The sequence below is a fragment of the Anser brachyrhynchus genome, assembly GCF_964034855.1.
Source record: "Anser brachyrhynchus genome assembly, chromosome: 2".
Lineage (NCBI taxonomy): Eukaryota > Metazoa > Chordata > Aves > Anseriformes > Anatidae > Anser > Anser brachyrhynchus.
The window spans coordinates 20,787,749-20,814,566 of NC_137695.1; the positions used below are offsets into that span (position 1 = coordinate 20,787,749).

The 26,818-nt window shown below is 34.7% G+C and overlaps 1 protein-coding gene across 1 annotated transcript in view; it reads right to left on the reverse strand.

The window, feature by feature from the left end:
- PLXDC2 (plexin domain containing 2) overlaps positions 1–26,818 on the reverse strand; it is a 268,291-nt gene that overhangs the window by 14,415 nt on the left and 227,058 nt on the right. The window contains exons 10-12 of the mRNA XM_080581228.1: positions 15,562–15,622; positions 12,617–12,770; positions 11,209–11,247 (exon numbers count right to left, since the gene is read on the reverse strand). Coding sequence (XP_080437354.1) covers positions 11,209–11,247; positions 12,617–12,770; positions 15,562–15,622 — 254 coding nt within the window. The remainder of the gene's footprint in view (positions 1–11,208; positions 11,248–12,616; positions 12,771–15,561; positions 15,623–26,818) is intronic.

A 26,818-nucleotide genomic window follows, 5' to 3' on the forward strand; every position in this document is an offset into this window, starting at 1 on the left:
GTCTGAATGGAATACACATTGTACCAAAGTGTTATGGAAGATCATCTATTTACTAAACTTGGTACTGAGAGGTTGTTCATATTATGTTCCTGTCAGGAGAAAACAGCTCTGTCACACAAGTAACTTGTCCGTAGTACTTCCAAGTAAGTAACTAAGTCTTTTAACAGCACTGCGACCTCTGTGAAAAAGTCTCTCAGTAAACTAGCCAACATCTGTAGGATTGCTTGTGGTTGGGTGTAACTTCTACTTTGAACACCCCAGAGTATCGCAGCTAGTGCAAACATGGTGATCAGCAATGATTCTTCAGTATTGTCTTGCCTAAAAGAAAGGCTCTTCTACCCATCACTACAGGCAGCAGTGATTCAGAAGCACTGGGTTTAAGAAACACCATCAGGGCACTGCTGATTTGGCTTCAGAAACTTGCATCACTCTTCTAATATCCCCACTGATTTCTGCCTTTCTGGCAATCTGTCAAATCACCTCCATGACTTACTCCATAAAAAACTTGTCTCTAGTTTCACTTATAGGATTTTTTTCTTCAATTCCACTGTTAAATTTCCTCTCAAAATGCTTGTTTGCCAAGCTGATTATAATGAAAGTGGATGATTTCTACAGTCCCTGTTTTGTTTGTGCTGTTTTAGAGTTTGGTTGTTTTAGAGGGTCACAGTCTGTGAAGTCAGGGGCTATCTCCCTTATATTTGCTCTTAGAAAACAACTATTGAGTTCTGGGTATTGCTTCCAGCAAATTATTATTATTATTATTATTATTATTATTGTTGTTATTATTATTGTTATTATTATTGTTATTATTATTATTATTAACAACAATAACAACAATAGCAATGCCTGTACATGGTCTTTCACCGTGAATATGATTACAGTTGAAACACTCCACACTAATATTAAAAAAAAAAATACAGAATAACTATCTATTGATCCTTACTCAGCATTAAATGCCTTGTACGAGGAGCAATACAAGAAAATAGGAATGGTTAACCTTAGTGTAACAGCTCATACATTCATGTGTAGCAGCACTTTTCCTCGAAGAAGGACTGCATGACCCCATTGCAATAATAGGGAGAAAAGGAAAATGAAGATGCATTATCTTAGTCAAGAGCTGTTTCTAACCATAACATGGAAATAAATCTATGCGATAAGAACTTATTCATGTAAGTTTCCCTTGCTTTGGTCTGTACTTTCTAAATCTTGAGGCAGGACAGCTGAATCTGCACAGCACTGCTCTGCTCTTCCTCATGAAGTCAGTGAGACTGCTTCTGGAGCGAGGAGGTGAGTAACAGTATCAGAGGATAAAGAAAAAGAACCCAATAATTTTAGAAGCTAAAATATGACATGGGAGGCATTAATTAATCTAATAAAACATTGCAAGCATGCACCCTCCACCCAGGTACTGCCTAATCATTTTATTGAAAAGTTCATGAGTACCTGTTCCCACAGGAACTTTGGTATTAATTGTGCTGAATCTGGACATCAAGCTTGAGCTTAGGCATGAACAGAATCCCAGAACAAGGCCTCTCCCCACATAAATCCTGCACAGGGATTTACTCAAAGCTTAGTGTACAAAAATGGATATGAGATTTTTTAAAAGAAAAGCGGCATTGCTCCCCCCCCCCCTTTTTTTTTTATTATTAATTTTTTTTTACAGCACGGATGGTGAAAATTTTCAGCTCATCCTTTTGTATTGTAGTAAAAGAAAGGAAATACTGCCTAGGATGAGATCTATTTCCAAATAATTTCCAGCCAAATGGCACTTAAAAGACTTCCCTAAAATAGTGCCTCTAACTTTCAAGTAGTGGAGTCTTTTACTTGACATAGCCATTATTAATTATTAAATAGCTATTCACTTTCAGCTGAATATAGATGATATATACAAACTATAGATTTAATTTTTGTTTCTGCACTGTAACAATATTTATTACTTGCACTTGTATTTCAAATTGCAAAGTAAATGCAAATTAAGCAATTTGAAGGCCATCAGAAAAGGCCTACTGTATTGTACATGCTCTGGGTTGGGCTATTAATTCCCAGTGATGAGCAGTTACTTGTGTGAGTCACCCTACTGAGAAGTAACTACTTGCCAGAAGGAGCAGAAGGTTCATAGACTGTCTCATAATTTTCCTTCTGACAGCTTCTTATTCTTTGACTCTTCCCTTCAATGCCACATTGGTGCATCATAGACTGCTGGATCACTTGTACACATTTCCAGGCCAATTTACATTAAATGAGTGATTTGTATTGTAACTAGTTTATGGTTGAAGGCAGAACATCGTATTCTGCATATCAATAAATGCTGGATTTCAGCAAAGGTCCTAAGCACTTTGTAAAGACTATCAAATGAATCCCCTTTGATTTGATATTTTCTCAGCATTTAGCATCTAGCTTTGCAACTGAGGATGCTGTCACTTCCAAATAACACAGGTGACAACAGCCTGCCTAGATTTCTACTAGTCTAGGGTGGAGCACTGCATGGACATCAGTGCGGTGATCAGAATGGCAAATTTGAAAACAAATGAAATACAAGAAATGCTTTTCTTAAATGACAAGAAGTGTAAGTAACTTGTAATTTCCATAATCGAAACTCATTTCATTGACCCCAGGGCTCAAATACTCATGAGAAATTGATTTCACTCTCTTTGCACGGAGACAATAAACAGTGTTGTCAACTTTGAAAATACTCTCTGCTGCAAAATCAACTGACAGCTCTTTTAAAAAGCTACCAAGGGAAATAGATGAAAAAACAAAAGGGGGCTCAGACACTTTTTCAGGTGCAGAAATCTTATTAAGCTTATCACAGTACATCTGCTGTTCCAGGCAAGGCTAATCCCATAGGAGGATATTTGTCTTATGACCAACTCTTTCCCAAGCTTTCTCAGTGGAACTTTCCCCAAACTTTCATTTTCTTGTGCTCAAAATAACAGTTGTTACATACAATATGCTCTATTTACAATTCCTCCCCAGATTTTTTTCATGTATAAACCTTTTAAGCAGAAGAAGCATGTTAACATCTGCAAGGTTAGTCTGCTTCTAATTAGGTTCTGAATAACAGTACAGAAAGAGCAACTAACTTTTTCCCAAGTATAAAGACACACAATGCTAACATGAAATAACCATTTTCCTGCTGGAATGCTGTCTAAAAAAAAAAAAATTTGAAAAAAAAAACAAAAACCAACAACACCCTGTTGTCATTGTTTGCATGATAAACACATTAGGACTATCATCTTTGATTTTATATTATTATATCTCTACTTACTGTTGGGTTAGAGTCTTTTGGCACAGAAGAAAACAAAAAATGAAGGAATTGTGAATAAAAAATCTTGTCCTGGTCCATGCGAACTGTGATGCTGACTTTAAGAGGAACAAAGGAATGTACAAACAGGGATGGTTACCTAGAGCATTTGCAAACACATTGTGGATGGATTCTCGATACTATGTATTTCACTATTGCATATTAATCATTGAGGTTTGCAGAAGATGCAAAAAAAACCCCAAGGTTTTCTATTACCTAAACTTAAGTTTCACATGAAGTTTCCACTGTGATAGTTTTATATATAAGAAAACAAAACTGTGATACATACATATACATCTTTCATGATATGAGATGGAAAAGAATGTATTTGCTGAAGCTTTACATCTCTGCCTGTGAGAACAGAGATATGAAAAACTTTTGTTGGAAAATGGAAGAAAAATATGTGAAGCTAGAAGCTTTCCTTTAGATAAAGTGACATGGATCGAAGGGCAAATGACATATGGAAAAAAAAAAAAAAAGAATTTCTTTGTGTACCTTGAAACCTCCTTTTTCCTCCACATCATTCCTTTTTACTCTTGCATTTTAGTCAGATGATAAAAAGCTCCCATTCAAACTTAGATACATGTGCACCTTTACAGGATATGTTGCAATACTTTATTCGATCCTCCTGACTGACACAGCTATACTAGAAAAGCCAGGGATACAGATGACAGCAATCAGCCTAAAGACAATAATCACTAGTGTTTCTCCATGAAGAACACTGAGGTTTGTTCTCTCCCCTCTTTTTACCTGATGAATGAATTTTCATGGTAAACCTCTGCATTTATCACAAAAAGTTAAAGAATAAACCCTGCAACTACTTCTCATACAGGAATGATTTATTATAAAATGTGTATTTGCTGTTAGGTCATGTGGTAGAATAGGACATATTCTTAAAATATGTGCATTAAAAGCATTTTTTAATCTGTCTGGTCAGATGAATAAGAAGCTATCACATGGGTATGTGAGCATCAATGCAGCAATATTGGTATAGAAATTCTGGTTTATTAAGTTGGTGATGCTCCTGGCACAGACTTAGTTTTGTAGCAAAACGGCTCTGGATACTAGTCCATCAAAATCACTCCTACAGATGAAATAATGCCAGACTTGAAAAAAGTAGAGGTTCAGGTATAACCACATCTACGATAGACACTTATACACTCTTGTTACTTAGGTCTGTGCACTACATAGATTAAACATTAAAGGAACAACGTGTGGTATTTCCAGGGCCACCAGGTGAACATGACTTTTTTTTAAATAGTTCAGTTGGTAACTTTGGAACTTCCCCAGCATTCCCCAATTTACATGTTAGGTAATGTCAGTTTTAATTTTGGCTGTGATTCTGAAGCTATAGCATGTACAGCTTTATAAAAATACATTTATTGATTAAAATAGATTTATGCCAAACTATTAATACAAAAACAAATTTAGTAGGTTATTTGTTACATAAAAATACTATCCCATAAATACCAGATAAGGAATTTTATACACGCTTATATATTATAATAGTAACAATTACTGTGTGCAATTATAATACAAACATTTAACATGATAGATCATATTTTCAAAGAGCTTACAAATTGGTAATGCCCTGTGAGAGAATCTAAAATTAAGTAGAATTAAGTACAGAGAAAGAGTAGACCTCTAAGGGAAATGCCTCATTTAATTCATAGACATCTTTTTTTTGGATTGGAACTATGTGAAAATTGTTATGACAACTGAAATGTGAAAGGGGAGCTTCTTTGCATCATTATTTCAAGAGATTCTTACTGTAAAAATATTACAGAATCAAAGAAACTTTATGATCTTTAAAGAATGCATCATTTAGGTCACTTGAAACTTGCCATGATAACATGTTACTACTTTTGTTTTTTTAACCTTATATGTACTTCACAGGGATTCCATTCTCCATCATACACTCTAAGGTTTCTAATTCAGCCTATATAAAGTATTTCAGTCTGAAGGTCTGAAGTTTTGAGCTGTGGGGTAAAGTGTGATATACTAAAAGCTGATTTTTTAGATGACCATTTCTACTTCTTGGTTGGGTACTGGGTACTACTTTTGCAAGTTATATAAATCTGATATATAAAAAAAAGGTATGTACTGCTTAGCACAGATACTCTCTGATGTATTAGAAGTCTACCATAATATATACCCGGCCTTTTTAAAGTAATCTAAGCAAGGAATAAGGAAATTTACATCCTCTTCAAGGTTTATTTCAGGGTAATTCTGCAATTAAACTGCCTGTCAGTGACACGGACACCTACAGATTCAGGTTCACTCCACCAGCTCTCCACCCTATCATGTACATCATCTCTAGACTGGAATTTGAATTGCCCTATCTGGATGATTTTGGACTTGAGTTAATATGCTCCTGTGAAGAGGAGGACATAATGTTCATGACAGTTGAGCACACAGGGATACAGCCTATGTGTGCTCAGCAGAGCCACTGATTTTTTCCCCTCTTTGGGGCCCCCAGTTATATCTGGAATGTGAGTCTACCAGAAAACTGCTTGTTTTATGGGGCAGGTATATGGTTGTCCAAACCTAAGCTTTTTTCCTGTACATAATGCAGATTCCTGAACAGAAGATTAATGACCTACATAGAGCAACTGTGGGAGGGAAGAAGTGAATTTACAGTTGGAAGGATTCTCTGGAGGCTCAGAGGAATCTCCATAAAAATGTGGTCTCTACCCTTTTTAGGAACAGCATGCTCTGGACTTCTCAGCTTCTTAATGATAATGGAGTGTGATTTTCTTACTTTTGTGGGTTCATTCCCTTAGCATTTGTTAACATTCTGAGGTTAACCCACTGCTCCACTTTACTTGGTTTCATAATGATTTATAAAGTTATGGTTCAGTTAATGTTTAAAAAATTGGTTTCCCATTGCACATAAGGAATGAAAGGTGGTTTTGAGTGAGAATATTATGAAGTGTAACCCACGAATTCTGAATTCAATACCTAGCTTTGTTATCAAATTTCCATAGGGTTCTGGGCAACTCAGTAAATCTCAAGACTCATCAACTGCTTAGTGCAGTAAATGGATGTGAGTGCACTAATACTAAATCCCTCTGCTTATAGGATGCCAGCACTAACTTTGTTAGCTAAGGATTTACATTCTTTAGCCCTAAAATATCACTTAACACAGCAACAGTTGTTATTGATGTTAATTCCAGTCTGAGTGGCTTGAGACCATTTAAGCCATTAAAATGGCTTGGTAAAATCAAGCAGTGGCTATCACAAAGCTCAATATTTTACCATGGCATTTGTCCTGGCAATGTAGCTGACTTGCTACATCCAGAAGAGCAAAACTTTACCAGATTATAAGAACCCACTGACTCCCACAGTCAACCCACTGACTCCTCTTAACCTGACTGAAAACAAACACAAGACCATCAGGTCAACTTCTCATGCTTCCAGATTTACTTCCCCTCCACTTCATGGGGACAGAACCCCAGGCGTGTCAGCTTCAATGTAAAACATACAACTATATAAGTCTTCTTTCACTTGACCTCTATTTTTAACAGTTCTTCACAGTGACCCATGTACTATAATCTCAAAGATGAGTGACCAGTGTAGAAGAGATTGTAGGAATCTGCTGACTGCAACAACAGGGTTAACTCCATGCAGAATAGGTACTTAGAAATACAGAAGATCACAGGAACTTTTTTTGTGCACTAGCTGTCATATTACCACAGTACTGACAGCAACAGGAGCAAATGATAAGACAAAAGTAATTCAGTCTTAAAAGTTTACCAAGCCTATTACTTTTAGCCCATTAGATTTCCATTTAGATCTAGGTTAAACTGTTGAGATGGTATAAAGTTCACAAATTATGCTGATTTAACAATGCCTTTACAGTTAAGTCATGCCAACTGTAAGAGTAGATACCTTATATCATTTTATACCTCGCTTAGAAAACCAAAGACAAAATAAAATAGCGTAAGTCAAACTTGAATGTAAGTTGAAGTGTCTACACAGTTTTGTTCAGTTTAGTTAAACTGTTTTAAAATCATGCTTCTTTAAGCTAATGTGATGTTTAATACCTAATGTGATGTAAAAATGTCTAGAGGCCAAAAATAACATTTACTTGCTAGGGGATATGTTCTAGTGGCAGTACTTCGGACTGAATTTCTGAAGGTTTGATTGGTGGTATTTTTTTTAATCATATCATAATCATTTTATAACGATAACTTTAGTAAGATGATGGCAGAAAATTTGAGATGCAGTAAAGATGCAAGAAATTCTGGAAAAGACACAAATATCCTGTTCTAAGGAGCATTTAAATATAATCCAAAATATCAAACAAACAAACAGAAATGATCATAATTTATCAATGCTACCAAGATAAATGTCTTAAAAATAAATACTATTAATCTATAATTTTATTTTTTACCCAGAATGGATTAGTTCAGCGCTTTTCATTTGTAATTGTTTTAAAAAATACTCATGTAGTCCACTGGCCATTGTGTATAATATCTAGAATACATTTCATTATGTGTTTAATGCACAAAGAAGATGTAGTATTTATATCAGAGGTTGTTGCTTTTCCAAGCTATAGAGACTTATGTTTTCAGCTTTGAAAAGGCTTCAGTTCAATAAGACACACTTATGTAGTATCACACTATTTAGAAACTTAACATAGTAATAAAAAATAAGTTAGATAATTATTACCAAGCATGAACTAGTGTTAGTAACTATATATTTTAGCTGGAGTTCAGGATACAGAAGAAAAACGGGACTGAGCTTTCCCCACAATTTGTCAAGAATTCTTATGGTACAAAGAGCTCAGACAGCAATTTTTAAGGGAAATTAAGGAGACAGATGACTAATGGGAGCTAGATTCCAGGCATTAGGGACTCTTAAAAAAATTCTAATGCTGGGTAAATGTATCACTGTATATAAGATATGTAAAAAAACTCTATCAAAAATTCAAAACTCGGGTCTGTATTTTGGTATTTTCTTAACCAGTTTCAAAATTTTCAAACTCAAATTAAGGTCTTTATAAGGCTAATATTAATCCTGTATACCACGAATGTTCATATCCAGACCATTTTTGAAAAAGTCCACCAGAGTGCAAGTATGAGGGCACAGACATTTCCTGTCACTGTGTATGCTGGGGTGGACTTACTCATAAATGTACAAAACAGTTTTCTCCCTGAGGAAGATGTTTTCTACATAGTCTTTTTTTTTTTTTTTTTTTAACAGCAATTTCTGAATACATTTTGATGAATGAGAAGAGCTAGCAGTTTCCCTGACACTTAATGTCCAACACACACACTTTTTTTCTGAGTTATAAAGCTGACAGATTGAGAGGGACTTATAGCAATCAAATCATCACAAGAAGGTGTTTAAAAAGGTCAAATGAAATGTCTAGATGTGCTGGCCAATCATCTAAATCATCCACCAAAGAGTTCTCAACAAGAAAATATGATATTGCTGTGGCTTTTAAACTCTTTAGTCAGCTGTGCTGTGTTATTAGAAAAATAAAATAATAACAGCAACTGCAGTTAATAACAATATATATATATATATTTTTTTTTCCCCTGCATATATCTTAAGTCTTACAAATACTTGCTATTTTAAAGAGAAATAAGATTCAGTGAAAATGAAGGTATGCCAGCTGTATTTTATATTGTTTTAAGCATGTATCTACTAGGCATCTATCACGTATATATGAAGAAAGAGGGAACACAGAAGAAATGTAAACAAGCGAATTTGAAATTGTTACTAAAATATGCCATGAAAGATTGTGAATGAATTACTGCACTAACTTGCAGACGCTTTTGTCGTATAATTAAAAAGTCAAAGAACTTTGACCTGAACCTGAAATTGAATTTAAATTTAGTTGCTGCTTTATAACAGTTGGTTTCCAAAGTTCAAGGCAGAGGTGAGATGCAGAATTTCTAAAGAATCCTCTTGTTGCACCCAACCAGATATTGACTGCTACCATCCAAGGACACATCAAACTATAGGCGATCAATGATCCAATATAGCTTTGGTTTTCCATTATAAAAGGTTCCCTTTCATTAGAGCTTTTCAAGATCTAGTATGAGAAAGTAAAGACTGTATATTCGTGACCTGAAATAATCTACTCTTCTTGAAAAGCTGACAAATCACAGAGAATGAAAGAACATGCCTATAGCTGCAGAGGTTTTATCTGAGACTAATCTAGGGGTCACTGGAAAATTCAATGCATAACTGAAGATTTATCAAAAAGAATTTCCCAGATTAAAAGCTACGTTTACTGTGTGAATGAGAAATCCTAATGTGTTGTTTTGCTTCTGTGCTATTTAAAGTCAGTTTCTTTTATTTTTATTTTGTTTTTGTTTTATTCTGATTTTTATTTCAAGAATAAAAGAAAGGAAAATGAATAATCACATCAGTTGTTGGTTTGTCCTCCTAAAATGCAGCAGTGTTCTGCATGGGAACAGATGTCTTATATTTAAGATAAGTGATGCCACAAACCCACAAACTCACTTCACCAAGCAGACCACAGCCATCCCTCATTTTATCTAATAGTCAGCATTTTGTCTGCTTTCACAGGGTTTTTCTTTCCAGATCTTAGACAAACATAAGACAAGTGAAATATAATTCTGTTGCAACTCCCAAGCTGAGAAAAACCTGAGAAAAACCATATTTTAAAGCCCACCTTTTGAATTACTTTTGCTGTGACAGCATACTATTTTGAGCTGTTGATGGGATGCTCAAAGTAGAGAGCTGCCTGGTCCCAGGCTCGCTGCCTGCCCTGGAGTGTCTGTTTGGAGGGCAGAGAGTGGGTCCAGCTCAGCTGGGAAGGCATTTTATGTACAGAGCAGATGTGAAACCTGTGAGTGAAGTGCTGACTGATTCACGTGGTTTATTGATCCCTAAGAGCACTGGAGCACTTTTCACAACAAATAATATGTAATTTAATTTCAAGAAGAACCAGAAAAAGATTCATGGATATTCCCATAGACAAAATGCCTAACAGTACTGTTCTGAGTTCATAGCTGGCCTTATTTGAAGACATCATTTCTGTGTCAAATCCATGTCAAACAGCCTCCCCTGCCCAGGGGAAAGGCAATCAGTGCCAATAATATTTCCCTTTACATCAGTGGAAATATAATTTGTTTCAATTTGCTCAGCAAATCACTCTGCTTTGACAGACTGTTCCAATGCCTGTAGAAATCAACCCAAATATTTCAATTCTCCTCAGTAAGCAAACACAAACCCAGCCTACACCTAATAAACTAATCCTATTCTAATAGCATTAGTCAATAATTCTTATTGACTTCAAAGGAAGAAGGAACAAACCTCAGGACTCAGTTCTTGAACCCACACAGAAGATGACAAGAGTATTCTCCTGCAGATTCTGATTTAACAGAGACCCTTATCAGGGAACCAATTTAAAGAAAACTCTGATCTTATTAAATCACAGAATGGAATGCGAATATGTTATCTGTGTTCATACAGAAATACAGATTCAAGATTGATAAGTTTATTAATAAAATGTCACATCATAACGCACTACTATGAATGAATTTGATATACTGAATATCATCATTTAGAACTAGTATCATATCCCCTCTTTGTACAATTTAATACTGTGTTACTATAATACACGAATACAGTTAATAATTGTATCAATACATTTAAACTTTTTATTTAATATGTCATTTTTTAAGAAGTTAATTAAACCTGTTTTATTAAAAACTTATAAAGAGAGCTGTAAATGTTTAATTTACTAAGGAGTTGCTAAGCTTATTTGCCCTTACGCTTTTCTGCAGAGATGCGGAAGTCTGAAGTCCCTTGGGAATCTGTTAAAAGCTATTTCTACAGTATGATTTTGATTAATGAATTTCAGTGGGGTGTAATTTGATAAACTGCTGACATTATTTACAAACAAAAGAATCATCTCTTACCTCCGTTATCTTTTAGATGCAGCGCTATCTTGGTGTCATCTATAAAGGAAATTCAAAGTTAGCAGTAGCAAAATGCATATTTCTAGGTCATTAGTTGGTTTAGAAATGACTCTCTTTCTAATGCTAAACAACTTCCACAACTAAAAAATAATTTAGTATTCAGTTCAATTAGAATAAGATCATAGTTTTTACTTACAAGCGAGGCTTTACTTCCTATGAAACTGTTACAGTGTAAAGAAGGATTCAAAATACTGGTAAGTAAGGGTACCAGAGGCCACCTCATAGCGCTTAGAAATAATTTATTTTTGTTATGCATTAATACTTGAGCATTCTATCATATTAAGGACTGCATGAACCAGCATACGGCAATAAAATGAAACAATACCTAGCTCCTCTTCTAAGAATTATAAAAAAGGTCTACCAGTTTTAAATCCTATTTATTTCCTTTCCCTCTTGTGAGCTTTAATGAATAAAATCCCAGGGCAATATTAGCAGGTGTGCATATGGGAATAATTCTGTCAATGCAGTCCAAATCTTCCATTGATGGTTTCTGAACTTCCCTCACTGCAAACAAAACCAAGTCGTTTTATCAGTAGATTCCCACATCGTAATGCCTTCAGTTTAAAATTTCCTGTCACAGACCACTTAGAAATTCTGCACACACCTGCTAGCTTCCCATGTGTTAATATCCAATTCCAACAGAAATCTTGTCCCTACTCTGTTTTATTTTATAGATGCTATTTGATTAATCTTTGTTAGCTTTTGTATCCAGCTGAAATTTCCCCAGAAGGAGGAAAAGAGGGTATCCATAGAAAGGCAAGATTTAAGCAGTCAGTGGAACAAGGATGAGAACTGACACTCCATCACTTACCCAGCTAATTCATTTCAGAAGCCTATAGAAACTATTTCACAACTGCGAGCACTACATGAAAAGAACAGTGCCAACCGACTGAAAAAAGTGAACGGACAAATTTCAAAGAGTTCTTCAATTTTGGTCATCTCCAATTTTTGCCTGGCTAAATACAATACACAAGGCGATCCCAAATTCATTAACTCTGTCATGGAAGTTTCTTCACTACCTTTAACAGTGCTTTCTTCATCTAATATTTCAACAAATTTGGAACTATGGCCTGATAGCTACAGGAGCATGAACAACTCCTTGTAACCACAAGTTCTCCAGAAGTCTGCTCCCCCAGCACTCCTCCGCCTCCGCCAGTGCTCATCACACTCACGCTTACTTTTGCTAGAGCAAGTTGCAATTTAAAAGTAGTTGACTGGAATTTCCTACTCTTTCCATTACCCCAAAGAGAAAAAGACAACATGAACACATACTTAGTGGAAATATATTTGTTTTAGAGTTGTAAATGTCACATTTGTACAATAGACAAAAGCAATCTATACAATTCACCTTCTGTGGGCAAGCTTGTTGGCAGTTGGGAAGTGGTGGATCCTCTGGTAGTTGTTAAAACTCTGAACTTTGTTGTGGTTGGTTGAAGGGTTGTGGTGGAGTATGGAGGTGTTTCTGTTGTGTCTACAGTCTTCTCGCAAATTTTATCTTTTGACTGTTGGGGAAAAAAAATACACAAAAAAAACCAACAAAAAAACATTCTTAGGGTGGACTGTCACTGAATGAAGAATTTAAGTACGGACAAGCTGACACAGGAAAAAGAATGAAAATGGAAGCCCTAAATCAAGGAATTTCAAAAGCTTTTTTTTTCATTTTTTATTTTTTTCCTTTCTTCATTTGAAGTGCTTTACAGAACATTCAGCAACAAAACTTACAATGTTCAGTTGTTAATGGCAATGCTTCAAAGTCATCCCTGAATGTCAAACATTATTTCCCCCAATAAGATTTTAACACCTAAGAATATCATTCAAATTATCACTCTTCTATTGTGAATACTCATTGTGCCATTGGTCTAGGTGCCATAAAAATTGTTAAAAAAGATAAATGGGAATTAAATCATGGCTGTTCATAGTGAATAGTGTGAAGTTAACTACAGCATTTAACTAGGCTTTACATGCAGTAGCCACAGAACAACATGCACGTGTGAATGTGTGTATGTATTCAGCCTAGAGAATATTTACATCCCAAACTATAGAGCAACATATTTCTATAATATTAATAATATTGCATGTATTACAGGTGTATAATATAATAATTATAATACAAAATATAAGTATTATACAAAAATATAATAAAAATTCTTATGTTATATTAACATAAAATAAATAATATATGCCATTTTACAATAATTTTGCTTTAATTTTCATAGGCAAATATTTCAACAGAAATATGCCACCTTTTTTTTTTTTTAAATTAAATTTGTGGACACTTGTAGGGATTCTGCAGCTGTAATGAATGCTTTCTTTCATGGATCACACAGTCTTACAGGAAAATATACCCAATTAACTAGCAGCAGATGTCAGAACTGTCTGTAACTCTTGCTATCCCTATTCATTTTAATCAGAAGTGGAATCCCACAAAGCCAGTTCATTTTCTTGAGATCTGCCTGTCAAAACCCAGTAGATATTGTCTGTCTTTTAATACGTATGGGTATTTGGTTGTTTTTTGTTTTACTGGAAACAATATATTACATTAAAAAAGGTATCGGTACCTGCATTATAATTATTCTGTAAATTTGTTCATGTTTTATCTTGAAAGCCACTGTTAATTTCACCGATGCAATTTCATCAAAATTTAGCTCAAAATATAGCTTACAAAAAAGGAAATATTACTATAAGAATCCTCATTATTCACGATGATTGAATGAATACATCTAAAATTAACTTCTGTGCTAACTGTTGATCCTTCATTGAGCTCCAGCAGTCAGCTCAAAGAATCATTCTGGAATACATTATGCAAACTGCTGTTTCTACTCTAAAGAGCCTGAAAGCTAGACTGTAAGCAGCAGTCAAGTAGCTTGAAAATTCAAATCAAACTATGAGTTTCTCAGATACACTTAGTGTATCAATAATTTCCTCTCAGAACATGCAGCAAGCCTTGGAGCATTAGCAATAGTGAATCTAGAAGAAAAAGTCAGAATTAGCAGAATAGTATGACTATTGTCCAGTAGAGAGGATGTTTTTGCATAACTTCATCAACAGAAACAACTAAGTCTTAGCTAATTACAGTCTGGATTAAAGCAATGCAAAGATTGTGCCCTATAATAACAGATATTCCAAGTAAATCTTATTTTATATTCTTGAAAAGGTTGTGATCCACAGACAATAAATCTCTCAGAAATTCCATTCTTAACAGCGTACAAACTGCAAAGCTGAAGCTTCAAGCCCACTTACCAAGGCATTATGTAGGATGCAGTTATTTTGCAATTACAGTTATAGGACCAAAAAGTTCTTCCATCAGACCGGATTTATATCATTACTTCTCTCTGCTTCTACTGAGAATAAAACAGAAAGTGCTTTCCTAACTAGACACTTGGGGCTACATTTTGCCCTTAGTTTCACCTGACGATATACTTCAGAAGGGCTATGTTGCTGAAATTCATGACAGAATTAGGACCTTTCAGCCATAATGGAAAAGTAACTTTTATTTTTTATTATTATTATTATTTTATGGCCATAAGAAGATTAAAAGTGTTGTAAATTAATTTCTTCCTATTACTACAATCCCCAGATGAAAACAAACAAACAAACAAACAAAACCCTACCTGTTTCTAAAGGGAGGACACTAGGAAAGAATGAGCAGTAAAATATTTATAAATATATCTTGAAAATGAACTGCTCCGGTGCAGGAGCACCCTAAGTGTGTCTTTCAGAGGAGGTCCACAGTCCCTGTTTGACAGTTCACCATTAACACAGTCAGGTATATTTTTCTCTCACTGCGTCTCCAAGAAAGGAAATCCAAATGCCTTGTATTTATTTATTTATCTTTAATCTATTTGAATTCATCTATGATTTTTTTTTTTCTGTACTAAATGATTTGGCCAGACTTCATAAGCAAAATGTAAGACATGCAATGCCTGGTTTTCACTTAAGATTACACTGCCAGAGGGTTCTCTGAGAGGAGGAACATTACAGTTTCTTCCCCTTTTCTGGCAAGAAAAAGAGAAGACCTAAGAGAAAAACAGTGCAGAGGCATTGTTATGAGGCAGGGCTTCTGGTACTTTTTTTTTTTTTTTTTTAAAGTGTTTTCTCAAAGGAAGAATGTTTACCTCGTTTTATTCCCTCAATTGGGAAGTTTATTTTTCTTTATTACAATTTACAATATTTCCACCAAATGACAAGGATAAATATAGGATGTCTTTGGCGTTGAAACCCTTCTTCATAATCATAATAAAAGCATCATAAGTATATGAAAGATCTCTGATGGGCTGAGGACTACTCACATACCTCTTCAGGGCAGCCACTGTCTACCCAGTCTTGCCGGTGACGGTCAAATCCACTGGAGCATCTTTAAATAATGAAACAGATAGACGTTGGCCAGATAGAAATAGGAGGAAAACAAGAGCATTAGAGGACAGTAGAAGGAAAGGAGAGAATGACAGAGAAAATAAATAAATTATGTGATTTATTTTAAAATCCATATGATTTACATGGTATTACTTTTATTCAAGAGGCTGTTACAATATGAGTCAATCATTTCACCCATTTTGAGCAAAAGACATTTCAATGAATGAGTTATTATTAACCTAATATTATAGGTTGATTATTTGTAGTTTTTAAATTGGAATGCTTCCTTTCCACTGGATAATTACACTTAAGACTGCACTGAGCCATACTATTTTTGCATTTGATGTCAACCATATGGATGTAAATTGGATGAATTGTTTTTTGTCCAGTTTTCTTAGCCAGGAAAATGCAAATCTACAAAAGATGTAATGAACCAGTCACTGCTTTTATCAGGCAAGGTGATCTGAGACACTGAGATACACATATTACTATGCAGTCAATGTTCATGGATTTAGATAACAGATCCTCTGAAAAGTGCTCATGACAATTTGAGAATACTAGAGCTGCTTCTACCTCCTCAGTAGCTGTAGAAAATTTAAGTTGCATGCATATTTCTTATCAAATTAGGTGATGTTAATAACCTGTTTGCAATATCCTTTTCTCATTTGCAATATGTGACAAAGAAATTTTAAAGTAACTTGTAACGCTTTAATATAACGATTCCCCTGGCAACCCCCCATCTAGCAAGAGTGCTATCAGTGTTTATACAGTAACTTAGAGTTTCCTAGACATGAGGTAGCATTAAAAATGGAAAGCATTATCAAAATTGCAAGTAAAAAACTAAACCATCATGCTCTGCTTTGAAAGAGGTTCTCCCAGTTAGGGTTTTTAAATTTTCTTTGCATATCCAGGTGATATCTTTTGGTATCCATGGCCATAACATATCTGATTGTACAGCAAATAACTTTCTCACTGCCTTTTGACAAGACTAAGCAAACAAGTAAGGCAACTACTATGGTTGCCTTACCTTAGGTAATTTTTGGTTCTCAATGTAATGAAAGATGTCAAGACGTCAAATGCTACCCTACTTCAACTAAATATGGGAAACAGGGTCCACTTTGGAAGAATGGAGCAACGGAATCATTTTTATAGTAATAAATGGAATGTAAACAACCTTAACAAGTCACGAAAAAGAAGTTTACAAACTTCTTTGTATAATTATTCTCAGCAGAATCTACAATGTTTTTGATGAAAGATTTTGAGAAAATGTTCATTCTTATTAGCTATATTTGCATTGATCCTCATTCCACCATTTGCAATGTTGCTAAAAAAACAAAACAAAACAAAACACCAACCTTAACAAACGTCAGTTATCACTCACTTTAAAGCAACTGACTTTCAAAAACCTATTACAGTGAAGAAAACAAATCCCCGAAACAGAAATGTATCCCAGAGAAGTACAAAGAGTTCCTTCTTTCCTTTCTAATTCACAGGAGTACAGATTAGCACAAAGAGTTTTTTCTTCCTCCTTGCTGACTGGTGAATGAATGCTGTGATGGGAGCTGTGATGGGAGCTGCCTCCCCATCTTTGGGGTCTTCTGCCTCCATGAATGTTTGAGAGAAAAAGAAGGACCTTGCTAAGCAGAAAGAAATAATGATATATTACAGTTATGAGTAGAACATAATGTTTGGAAACCTCAGCTCACACTTTTCTCTGAAATTTGAAGAGCTTAATTAGTAACTTCTGTCTTGAAGGATAATTTGTCTAATTTTCAGATGTACTGAATACTAACAAAACCATTACATTTCAATCATACTGCTCTGACTAAAATCTAATGGGTTTGTGGGTATTCAGAAAATCTGAAAATCAAGCTCAATATTTAGACATGATATCAAGTCACTCTCTAAATTCCTACGACAAAGGCCATGCTAAATATTGCCATGCTAACTCAATCCTGACAGTACTTAGACCTGGTAGGGATTAATGAACATTTTATTTTAGACATAAAATAAAAGTATCTAAATGGTATCAGACTTAAGACTCCGAAGTGAAAAAATGCTTATCCCATATCCACTCATTTACATTTCTGAAGTTTATTCTGACAAACTGTTGAAATATGGTGGCAAGAAACATTAGAGGTGTTGATTCTTCCTGAGGAATTAACTAACCATCAAAAATTCAATGCGACACACAGGGACTTGGAATGGCTCATCTAAACATGTGAAACAGACACTTTTCAGATTAATCTACTTCAAACAAAAACATATTAAACCCTGGACACTGTTTATTTATCATTTGCTATTGAAGCAATGGTGAGTCCAAACAGTATTGTCAGAAAGCAGCTTTTTCAGGAACTAGATGTGCTGGGCTCCAAGGAAATCTGTTTGTGAACTTCCTTTGAGGCATATGACAACCACAGCCAATACCATCATTGCTGTGTCATTGAGTTAGAATTCTGGGAACTGTAATTTCAGTGCACCACCAACTCTACTGACTGCATTTTTAAGAACTTCATTTAGTAGCATAGTGATAATTCCCTGTTGCCATTAAAACATTGGAGCAGATTTGATTAGCTATGCCATTTATGCCATCTGTCAACATGGCCTTTTTATAACAACTTAATTTTCAAGCGATGACCCAAATCTGCTCCTGGCAAAGCAATAACAAAGATGTTCTAGCAAATGAGAACAGGGACATTCATTAAATATAAGGAATTCCAGGATTTGTGTGGAATTTGGGAATACTGATTCAGAGAGCAAAGGAAGAATTAAAGCTTTTGCATGCCTAACAGTGATGATTTGGCATAATTAATGCAGCTGAGTCTGGGTAACAAAAAAGATGTCAGTATCCTTTCTATTGACTGTACATAGCTAGAAAGGTGATGGTGATGTCATCAGTTCTACCAGATGCCATTTACCTCTATTTGGCAGAACATATTTAAATGACAAGAAGTGTCCATTTAGTGCATAACCCAAACTTCTGTGCTTTTTCTCTTTAAAGAGGATTAATAATAAATCAGATACCCTTTATACAGAAGAGTTTATCTCAGCAAGGTTTAACTTATAAAAGCTAAAAACATAATGGAAAATTATTGGGAAGGAAAGGACAAAGTCTGAATGGAAAAATCGTTTCACCAGGTTGAGCTGGTATGCCAGAGTCATGAGCATTAAAATGCACAACACGTGCCCTTTTAAGCCTACTGTTCCTTTTTTTTTTTTCTTTTTCTTCTTTTTTTTTTTTTTCTCTAGGAACAGAAGGGCATTCCAGAAATTTGAAATGATTTCTTAAATACCATATAATTATTCAAGTGAGTTAAAATACTTATTGACGCCTCTAAATAAAATGTTTACCTGGAAAATTAAGTAGAAAATTGAACAGAAAGAACTCTTTTCTGCCTTGAACCATGAAGTTTCCCTTTTGTTCACATCATGGAAAGAAGAGATGATGATTCTAGCTACATTGTTTGAGTTGCTTATAAGAAGAATTAGTATATTTTAAAGTGGAATTTCTTCACGGGCTGAGGGAGATAGGAAGCAAAATAAAACACTGGAAGCCTTGGTCTTAGTGTCAGTCCAAGTGAAAAATAAAACCATCAGTGATTTTTTGAGAAAGAAATATATCAAGCATTATGTTTGTGCTCAGTCTAGCTTTGCCTCCCATTCCCACACAAAAAAAAATGCTCCATTTTGATTCCTCCATATTTTGAATATCACTTTCTTGTCACACTGTGCTACCTGTGACAAGATTGTCCTTCCCTCCCTTTATTATTTTCCACTGTCTCTTGGCAGAAATGCAGAGCTTTATCACAGCTCAATGTCCTTATGAAGTTGAAGTGTCACTGTCAGTGTCTGTGGTATGAATTTATATGGTATTTGAATGGTATTTACAATTATCAGCTAGCTCAGTACATCTAACCATATAGCTAAATTCAATCATAAATGTGTTGTCTGTATTTATCTTATACTTGAACATATTGCTTAATTAAACTTTATTTCTGAAAAGGATGACCTTTTGGATAGTTAGAAGAGGATTTGCTCCTACCCTGTTGTAAGGTCTTCTCTTGAACAGCTAAGATGATGTGCTTAATATGAGGGTTTTAAATATACAGTACTACAAACAGCCTGTACTATATTAAGGCTTATGATAAAATCAAATAAAATTGCTAAAGCAGAATGAATGTTTGATGCAGAATATCCATGTCTGTAGCACCATTATTGTCTTAAGGTTGCATACCTCAAAATTTACAACATGCAGGTGACTGATAATCAGAGATTAGTGGCACACATCCATGCAGGCAATCTAGAACCTGATGATTGTTCCACAACTTTATATATATAGAGAAAATCTCTCTGAGAAAATAGAGTTGCATATTCTGCAATGTCATGCAAACAGGGAAGTGAGAAGATGTTTAAACTTTTTTTTTTTTTTTTACTGTACAAAAAATGTCTTTTATAGTTAAAGAGATTGAAGAGATTGAAGGGTAAGAGTTAATATTTGTAACTCAGACACAACATATGAATAGGCAGTAAAAATAAGGACTCCCACTGGAAATTCTTGCTGCTGGAAGAGCCTAAGAATGAAAGTGGGTTAAAAGAGGTAAGTTTTATTTTAAATTCAAATAGAAAGAAAAGAAAAAATCCTAGTTAAAGTGGGAGTTGTCAGAGTTCTGATTAAAAAAGAATAGGAGAATATTTTCTATAATCTTACTATCACTTACAACAACAAAGGAAACATGCTGAAAAGCAGGTAAAGAATAAAATGGAAGCTTTTGCTAAAGGCTCTGCTTTGAATAACTACAAGGTAAAAGAGACTGTAAGAAGAGCCTAGAGTCAAATTTGTTAGATTATGGTATCAAATTTTCCAACAGAATCAGCAGAAAATAATAACAATCAAATCTCTGGGAAGGAGATACATTGAAATTAGTATCTGATATTAGATTACATTCTCCACTGCCTTTGAGTTTGTGCATTTATATATGACCAAAGAGGTAATTGCAACAAAAGTTAGTAGAGAATGCTGATCTGTTGGCATTGCTCATCAAAGTGATCTCTTTAATTTTCGGGTGGATGCTCCCATGAAGATCTTATGTTCCCCCTCTCAACATTAAATGTTACATTTTCTTCTGGTTAAATAAGTAAAAAGGAGTGGCAAACTGTGTTTTGCAAACTACTTTATAATGTTTTATACGGACATCATCCATAAGTGTTATTTCTCTTCCTTTTAAAACAAAAATATGAAGGTCACCTTTGGGGAAATATTTCCTTTTCCACTTTAGAGTTGAGTATATGGAGCACAGGAGAGTTTAAATGATTTGGTTGAGATAACACAGAATTCCATAACAGCAACAAGAGTTAAGCCCAGATTTTCTGAAAACCAGACAAGCATATATTAAGCCACAGCTGCTGTGCTTCCTACAGTACTCCCAGATATAGGAATATAAGACTGGAAAGGATATTGAAGAATATCAAGTTTCAGGTGGCGCGCATCAATATACAGGTCTCATTCATACATTGGCCAAACTTCATTCTTATTCATTTACTTTTCTTAGAATTTTGTTCCTTTATAAAATCCACTAATAGCATTAGAAGTAGTACAGTCCTTGTGACAGGACGAAAGCAGTCTGGTTCCTAGAGATACTATTAAATATGTCTGTTTACATTTCTGTTACCACACACAAACCCACAGTGATTGAGCAATACTATACTAGTTGTTTCAGTTTCAGCAGTCATCAGCATCTGAGCAGCTAGAAAAAGAAATGCAGAGATATTATGGTTTAGCCAAGCTAGGTTACTGGTCCTGTCATATCACATTCACAAATTGAAAAAAAAGTAAGAAGTCAAAGGAAGCAGGAACAATTACAGGAGAAGAAGGCATAATGTGATAAACTGACTCTGTAAGCCAGTGGTTAAGATATTTATAATGCAGGCAAACAAAACAAAAGAATATTCTGCATAAAGAACACACAAAGTTTTGAAACTCCATATTCACAATACTGCATTTGTGGAGCAGAAGGAATGGATGAATTAAGAAAAACATCTTCTGTAAAGCTTCAAAGAATTCTTCAGCTAGACATAAAAAGTAAGGACATAAATCATCCTATAACTGATTATGTTTGAAGGAATTTTAAGTTCATGAAGTTCTCCCCCCCCCCCCCCCCAAGTATTCTAATCATTTCTTTTTCTCTAAAAGTGAGTCAAATTCTGAAGTTCACATTCAGCAAGAACAGTCTGTAAAACAGAACAGTTGCAGTTCATCGATTTCATCATTAATTGTAGATATTAATATTTGTTGTAATTTCTGTTGAGAAACAAGTGGTTTCTTTAATGTTATGTGATAATGTAGATATTGGAAGACTTAACAGAGCTGAGCTGAAGGGAAACTAAAGAGGTAATGGTGCAGAAAAAAAAGCCCCAATGTTTAGGAAGAATACTAAGAAAACTTCATTCATTTCCATGAAATTGGCAATACCTCCAACAGGGAAATGTGACAGAGTCCCCACTGTTTTGCTCACTGTAAAGATCAATGAAATATATATGCTATAGAGAATCAGTAGACTGTGTTGAAAAATTGAACAGTTTTCCTTAGCAGTTCTTAAACTTAGATTATCCAGATTTCATGAAGAGACATGCAGATTTCAAGTTTGCCTAAATTAAAATTTCTGGCAATATTACATAGGGATACATGTATAGGAATATGTAAAATTTAAAATATTATGCTTACAAAAAAAGACTTCATTTATGGCCCTTCCTTAAAGAGAGATATCTAGGAGACTATTAGACAAATATGACTTCAGTGATGCTCAAGTTACATCCATAAGATTAGTGCCTCTGGAAAGAAGTTAAGACTATTGTGATCATTTTGGCTCCTTCTATACTAGCAAAATAAACATGCCTAGAAATGCTCCTTGGCACTGAAGACTACTGGCACAGGATGGCCCAAGCCCAAACAGGAAAACTCTCTCAAACTTGAAAAGAAGGAGGCCGCATATAAACTGCCAACTAACTGGGAATAATCACTGGAATATTCCAACTCCTACAGTGTGCCTGGGCACTGTTCTGGACAGTGCTCCTGGGGATGGATTAAAATCACGTCAGGGAACATCATAACTATTTAATTGTTCAAACAATGAATTTCTAATGCCCAGGAAGCTTCCCATCCCAGGCTCTGTTTAATTTGCAAGAAAATCTACATCCAAAAATATTTGGTATGGGAAGATGAACTACAGCTGTACAAGTGACTGTTTCTGTATGACCACGGAACTGACCATTAAACAAATCTAACTGGGACTGCCATTCTGCGATATATTTCAGTGAAACTAAAAAGTAAAGAAAAAGAAAAAAAATAAAAAAAAGTGCAAAAACTTTCCATTAAAATGCATAATTGATTTAAATACTTGTTTTATGTAATTCCCTTGTAATGAGAGCATTTTCTAATGATGAGTGAAAGTCAAAAAATTGGCAGAAGACATTAGATTTCTCTATAGATAGTAATACAGTAGGTAGGATGTTTATATGAAGGAAAGCAAAATGAAGGCTTCCACAGCAATGCATTAACCTCCATTTTATAAAGTACCCTAGAGTCAGGCATGATTGCCTCAGCTCTCTGTTTCCACTGAAGTGTCGTGAACAGAACTTGGAGGTCTTCTGAATTGGTTTGTCCTTGGTTTTGGCTCTTTCTCTTCTTACAAACACTTGCAATAAGAAAAGAAATGGGCAGCTGAGAAAGCGATTATCTAGACCAACAATTTAGGATATAATGGGGAGGTGTAATAGCTCATTTCTGTTATCTAGTCTCATGAACATTCAAGTATTTTGAAATAGATACACAGCAATGCATTTCTGAAAACATCCCATTTTCTGACTGTTAAGGAAGAAGTCAGGAACTATGAATTAAATTCATCTCAGGCATGAAAAGGAGAAAATCTGATACCTTATTCCTCACTAAATCAAAGTTCTGCCAAGAACTATTAAGCCTATTGGACAAAATGTACCTACTGCACAATCATCATTTTTGCTAATCCATTAATGAAGCTTTTTGTGTAACTGAATTTATCTGACAAATTGTCCTGAAGTCATAAAGCTTGGAGTGGTTACATTTGTGTGTTTTCTAATAAAGCGTTTAAAAAACAATATATAGGAACACAATATCAGTAGTTTAGGAAATAAAGGTAAGTCTTCCAGACAATGTCTGACAAATTAGCTAATAAATGTTGTCAGTATTAAAAAGAGATGAATTGGGACTTTACACATGCAAAAAGTGGAACAAACAGTTTGAGTACCAAGAAAACAATTTAAGTAGTGTAAAGCATCTGTAGAAAAGACAATCTGTTCACATCTAATTATTTCAGGTAAGATATAGTGAGACAACTAAAGAAGAGTTTGGGACCCTGACTGCATTCCTCTGTCTGAACCTGTGTTCACATGGAGGAGGTTCCCATCTCCAGGTGCCAAAACCTTCTAGAAAGTCTGTCTTTGAATTCAGGTAAACCAGGTAAAATTTCTGCCTTAACTGCAACTTTCATCTCAGTGTTTTTGAACTAATCTTTACTTTTAAGTTTAAATAACTTTTTTTTTTTAAAATATATGTTTGTTCTTATTTCTGTTGTGTATTAATGTAATCATTCTTCACATATATTTCATGATAAAGTTCCATGTAAATTAACAATGTCTTGTCTGCTTTACTTTATTTACCTAGTAAATAAACATGCATGAGCATGTTGTTAAGTATAAATCTTTTAATTAATTACCAGAAAATACATTTATTTGGAAATCAGCTAGGCTGTAATACCTGGTATAGAAACTGAGTCCTGAGAAAGCCCATTGCATTGCATAGAATGATGACCAAATTTCTGAGATATTTCTTAAAAGGTCTAGAAAAAAATTGCATTCTGAGGAGCCCTTTCACGACAAGTGTCAACTTTCACCAGCTAAATAGAAATATAGCTGAATCCAAACTTTCTGGTAGTAGCTATCAATGTTAGAAATGAACAGATAAAAATGAAAACAAACAGAAAAGAATCTGGGGTGTCTGTGTGACTGAGCATGGTGCAGTTCTGCCAGGAAATGTTTAATCCCAGAGTGAATGCAGGTTTAATAGAGGAGGGCAATACTCACTATTATGTATGTAGCATTCACCAGGATAAACAAACAGTGCAGAATTAAGTTTGAACTCAACTCTATTGAGATTTCAAAGATTTACAGCTAACAAGGAAATTGCAGTCCTAGATATGAATGGTTCATTAAAGACAAAGTTTTTGTTTTTTTTCCTTCTTGTTCCAATACAATAAGTGAGGAATAAAAGGGTACTAGTGTATAGCAGAATTGTAAAAGTTTCTACAGAAAAGAGCTGTGCTATCTACCTATTTATCTGGTGTTTTACCACTATTTTATCTTGTGTGTCTTCAAAATTAAACATGGAAATTAAACAAAAATTTGTGGTCCTCCTTCCAAACGAATCAGGAAAAGTAAATATTTTCAAAGGTGTAAATAACAGATGGATGTCTGCTTTCCCTTGTCTAAATGGGATTTAAGTACTTAACTGTCCTCTGTATCTTTGATAACTACTTTCTGTGTTTATTATGAGACACCTTAAGAATGTGAGATATTTGACAGACCTACAAGAGACAGATTTGGTTGGGGGATGATTCAACTCTATAGAGTTCTACAGTGTATCTACTGCACTGGCTGGTGTTGCTGTAATATGTCACAGGCCTGCAAGGGCTACTGCACCTTCACTGCAGTTCTGGGTTCCAAGACTGAACATTTTAGGTTTATTTGTATTAATCATAGGAATTGTACCAGACAATCTGTGATCAAGGAGAATTACAGAAATTCCACAATAATTCCATGGAATCTAGCTACTAACAAATTCCACAATCTTGTCCAGCTTGTAAAAAGGCATTTATTTGATATTTATCCCTGTATGGATGTATGAATTTCAGTGAAAAGCTAGTTCATTTGCATACAGGCTAACTTTCCATAAAAATACATTAAGAACTCATGATCCTCTGTGTTCCACAATGGAACTTAGATTTCAGTCTCACTGAAGTTTACACTGTGTTAAAAATAGTATTGCTATCGCACTTGAGAAGATCTAAGATCTTGTGAAGCTTCCTTCTCTGTATTTCAAACAATACCATCACTAATCTCACTCTGGTTTAAGGAAATACTTTGTTCATTAAGCAATTCTGTGGCAGTTTATTTTCTTGCTTTGCTCCCATCAGGCTTCCCATGCATATAAAATTCTCAATTATTGAATACTGATTTCCTAACAGATTCTTGCAGATCATGAGTTCAAATTAGCTCGTTAAAATAAGAAAAAGCAGCTTGAAAAGGATTTGAAGTAGTTGGGTGTGGAGGATTTTTCTGCTAAATAAAGTATAGATTTATTTATCATACCATTCTTATCAGTAGTGTATCAGTGCTGACAAATCTACACATTCATTCTTGATATATTTGTTGCACTTGATAAAAATGACCTATTGCTGTCTCAATACAACTTTTAAAACAGAAGAAAAATACATGGCATTTTAAACAGAGCAGACTCTGATGGAGGGCCAGAATTTCTACAGAGAATTTCTGTCTGCTCTGTACTCAGGAAAGAAACAGTATTCAAGTTAGAAAAATAGTACTGACACTACTTCTCATTTATCATGGGCTAGATTTGATCTAATTCAACAAACCACTTGTTAAGACACAAGTGTTAGGACTCTGACATATTTTCGTATAAAACCACTCCAGCATAGAGAACTGCTGTTGGTGGAATACAAATTCTAGAGACAGATAGGCTGGGCACATTTCTTTCACTTTGCCTGAAGCAGCAGTATAATCAGCAAATTCATGAAGTTATATACACTGATAGAGTGGAATACATTTTACAGAACACACTATATTTTAAATCTCTATCCCTTCTAAAGCATTTAAAATGAGATTTTCCCTGTCATTTGTATATGAATCTATTACACTGATTGGATTATATATGCTCCCTCTGGTGGTTTACTTAATCCATACAAATTTTTTTTTCTTCAGTAATTCAATGGCTAATACTGTGGATGATTTTGTAATAACAGCATGGTCCTGTCAGTTAAATGGTGATGGAATAAAACCAGCTTGAATAATAATCAGCAAGTCTTCTCCCCATCTTTTAATTTAGAATTGAAATATGGAACCCTGAAGCAAACAAACAAGGAAAATTAAA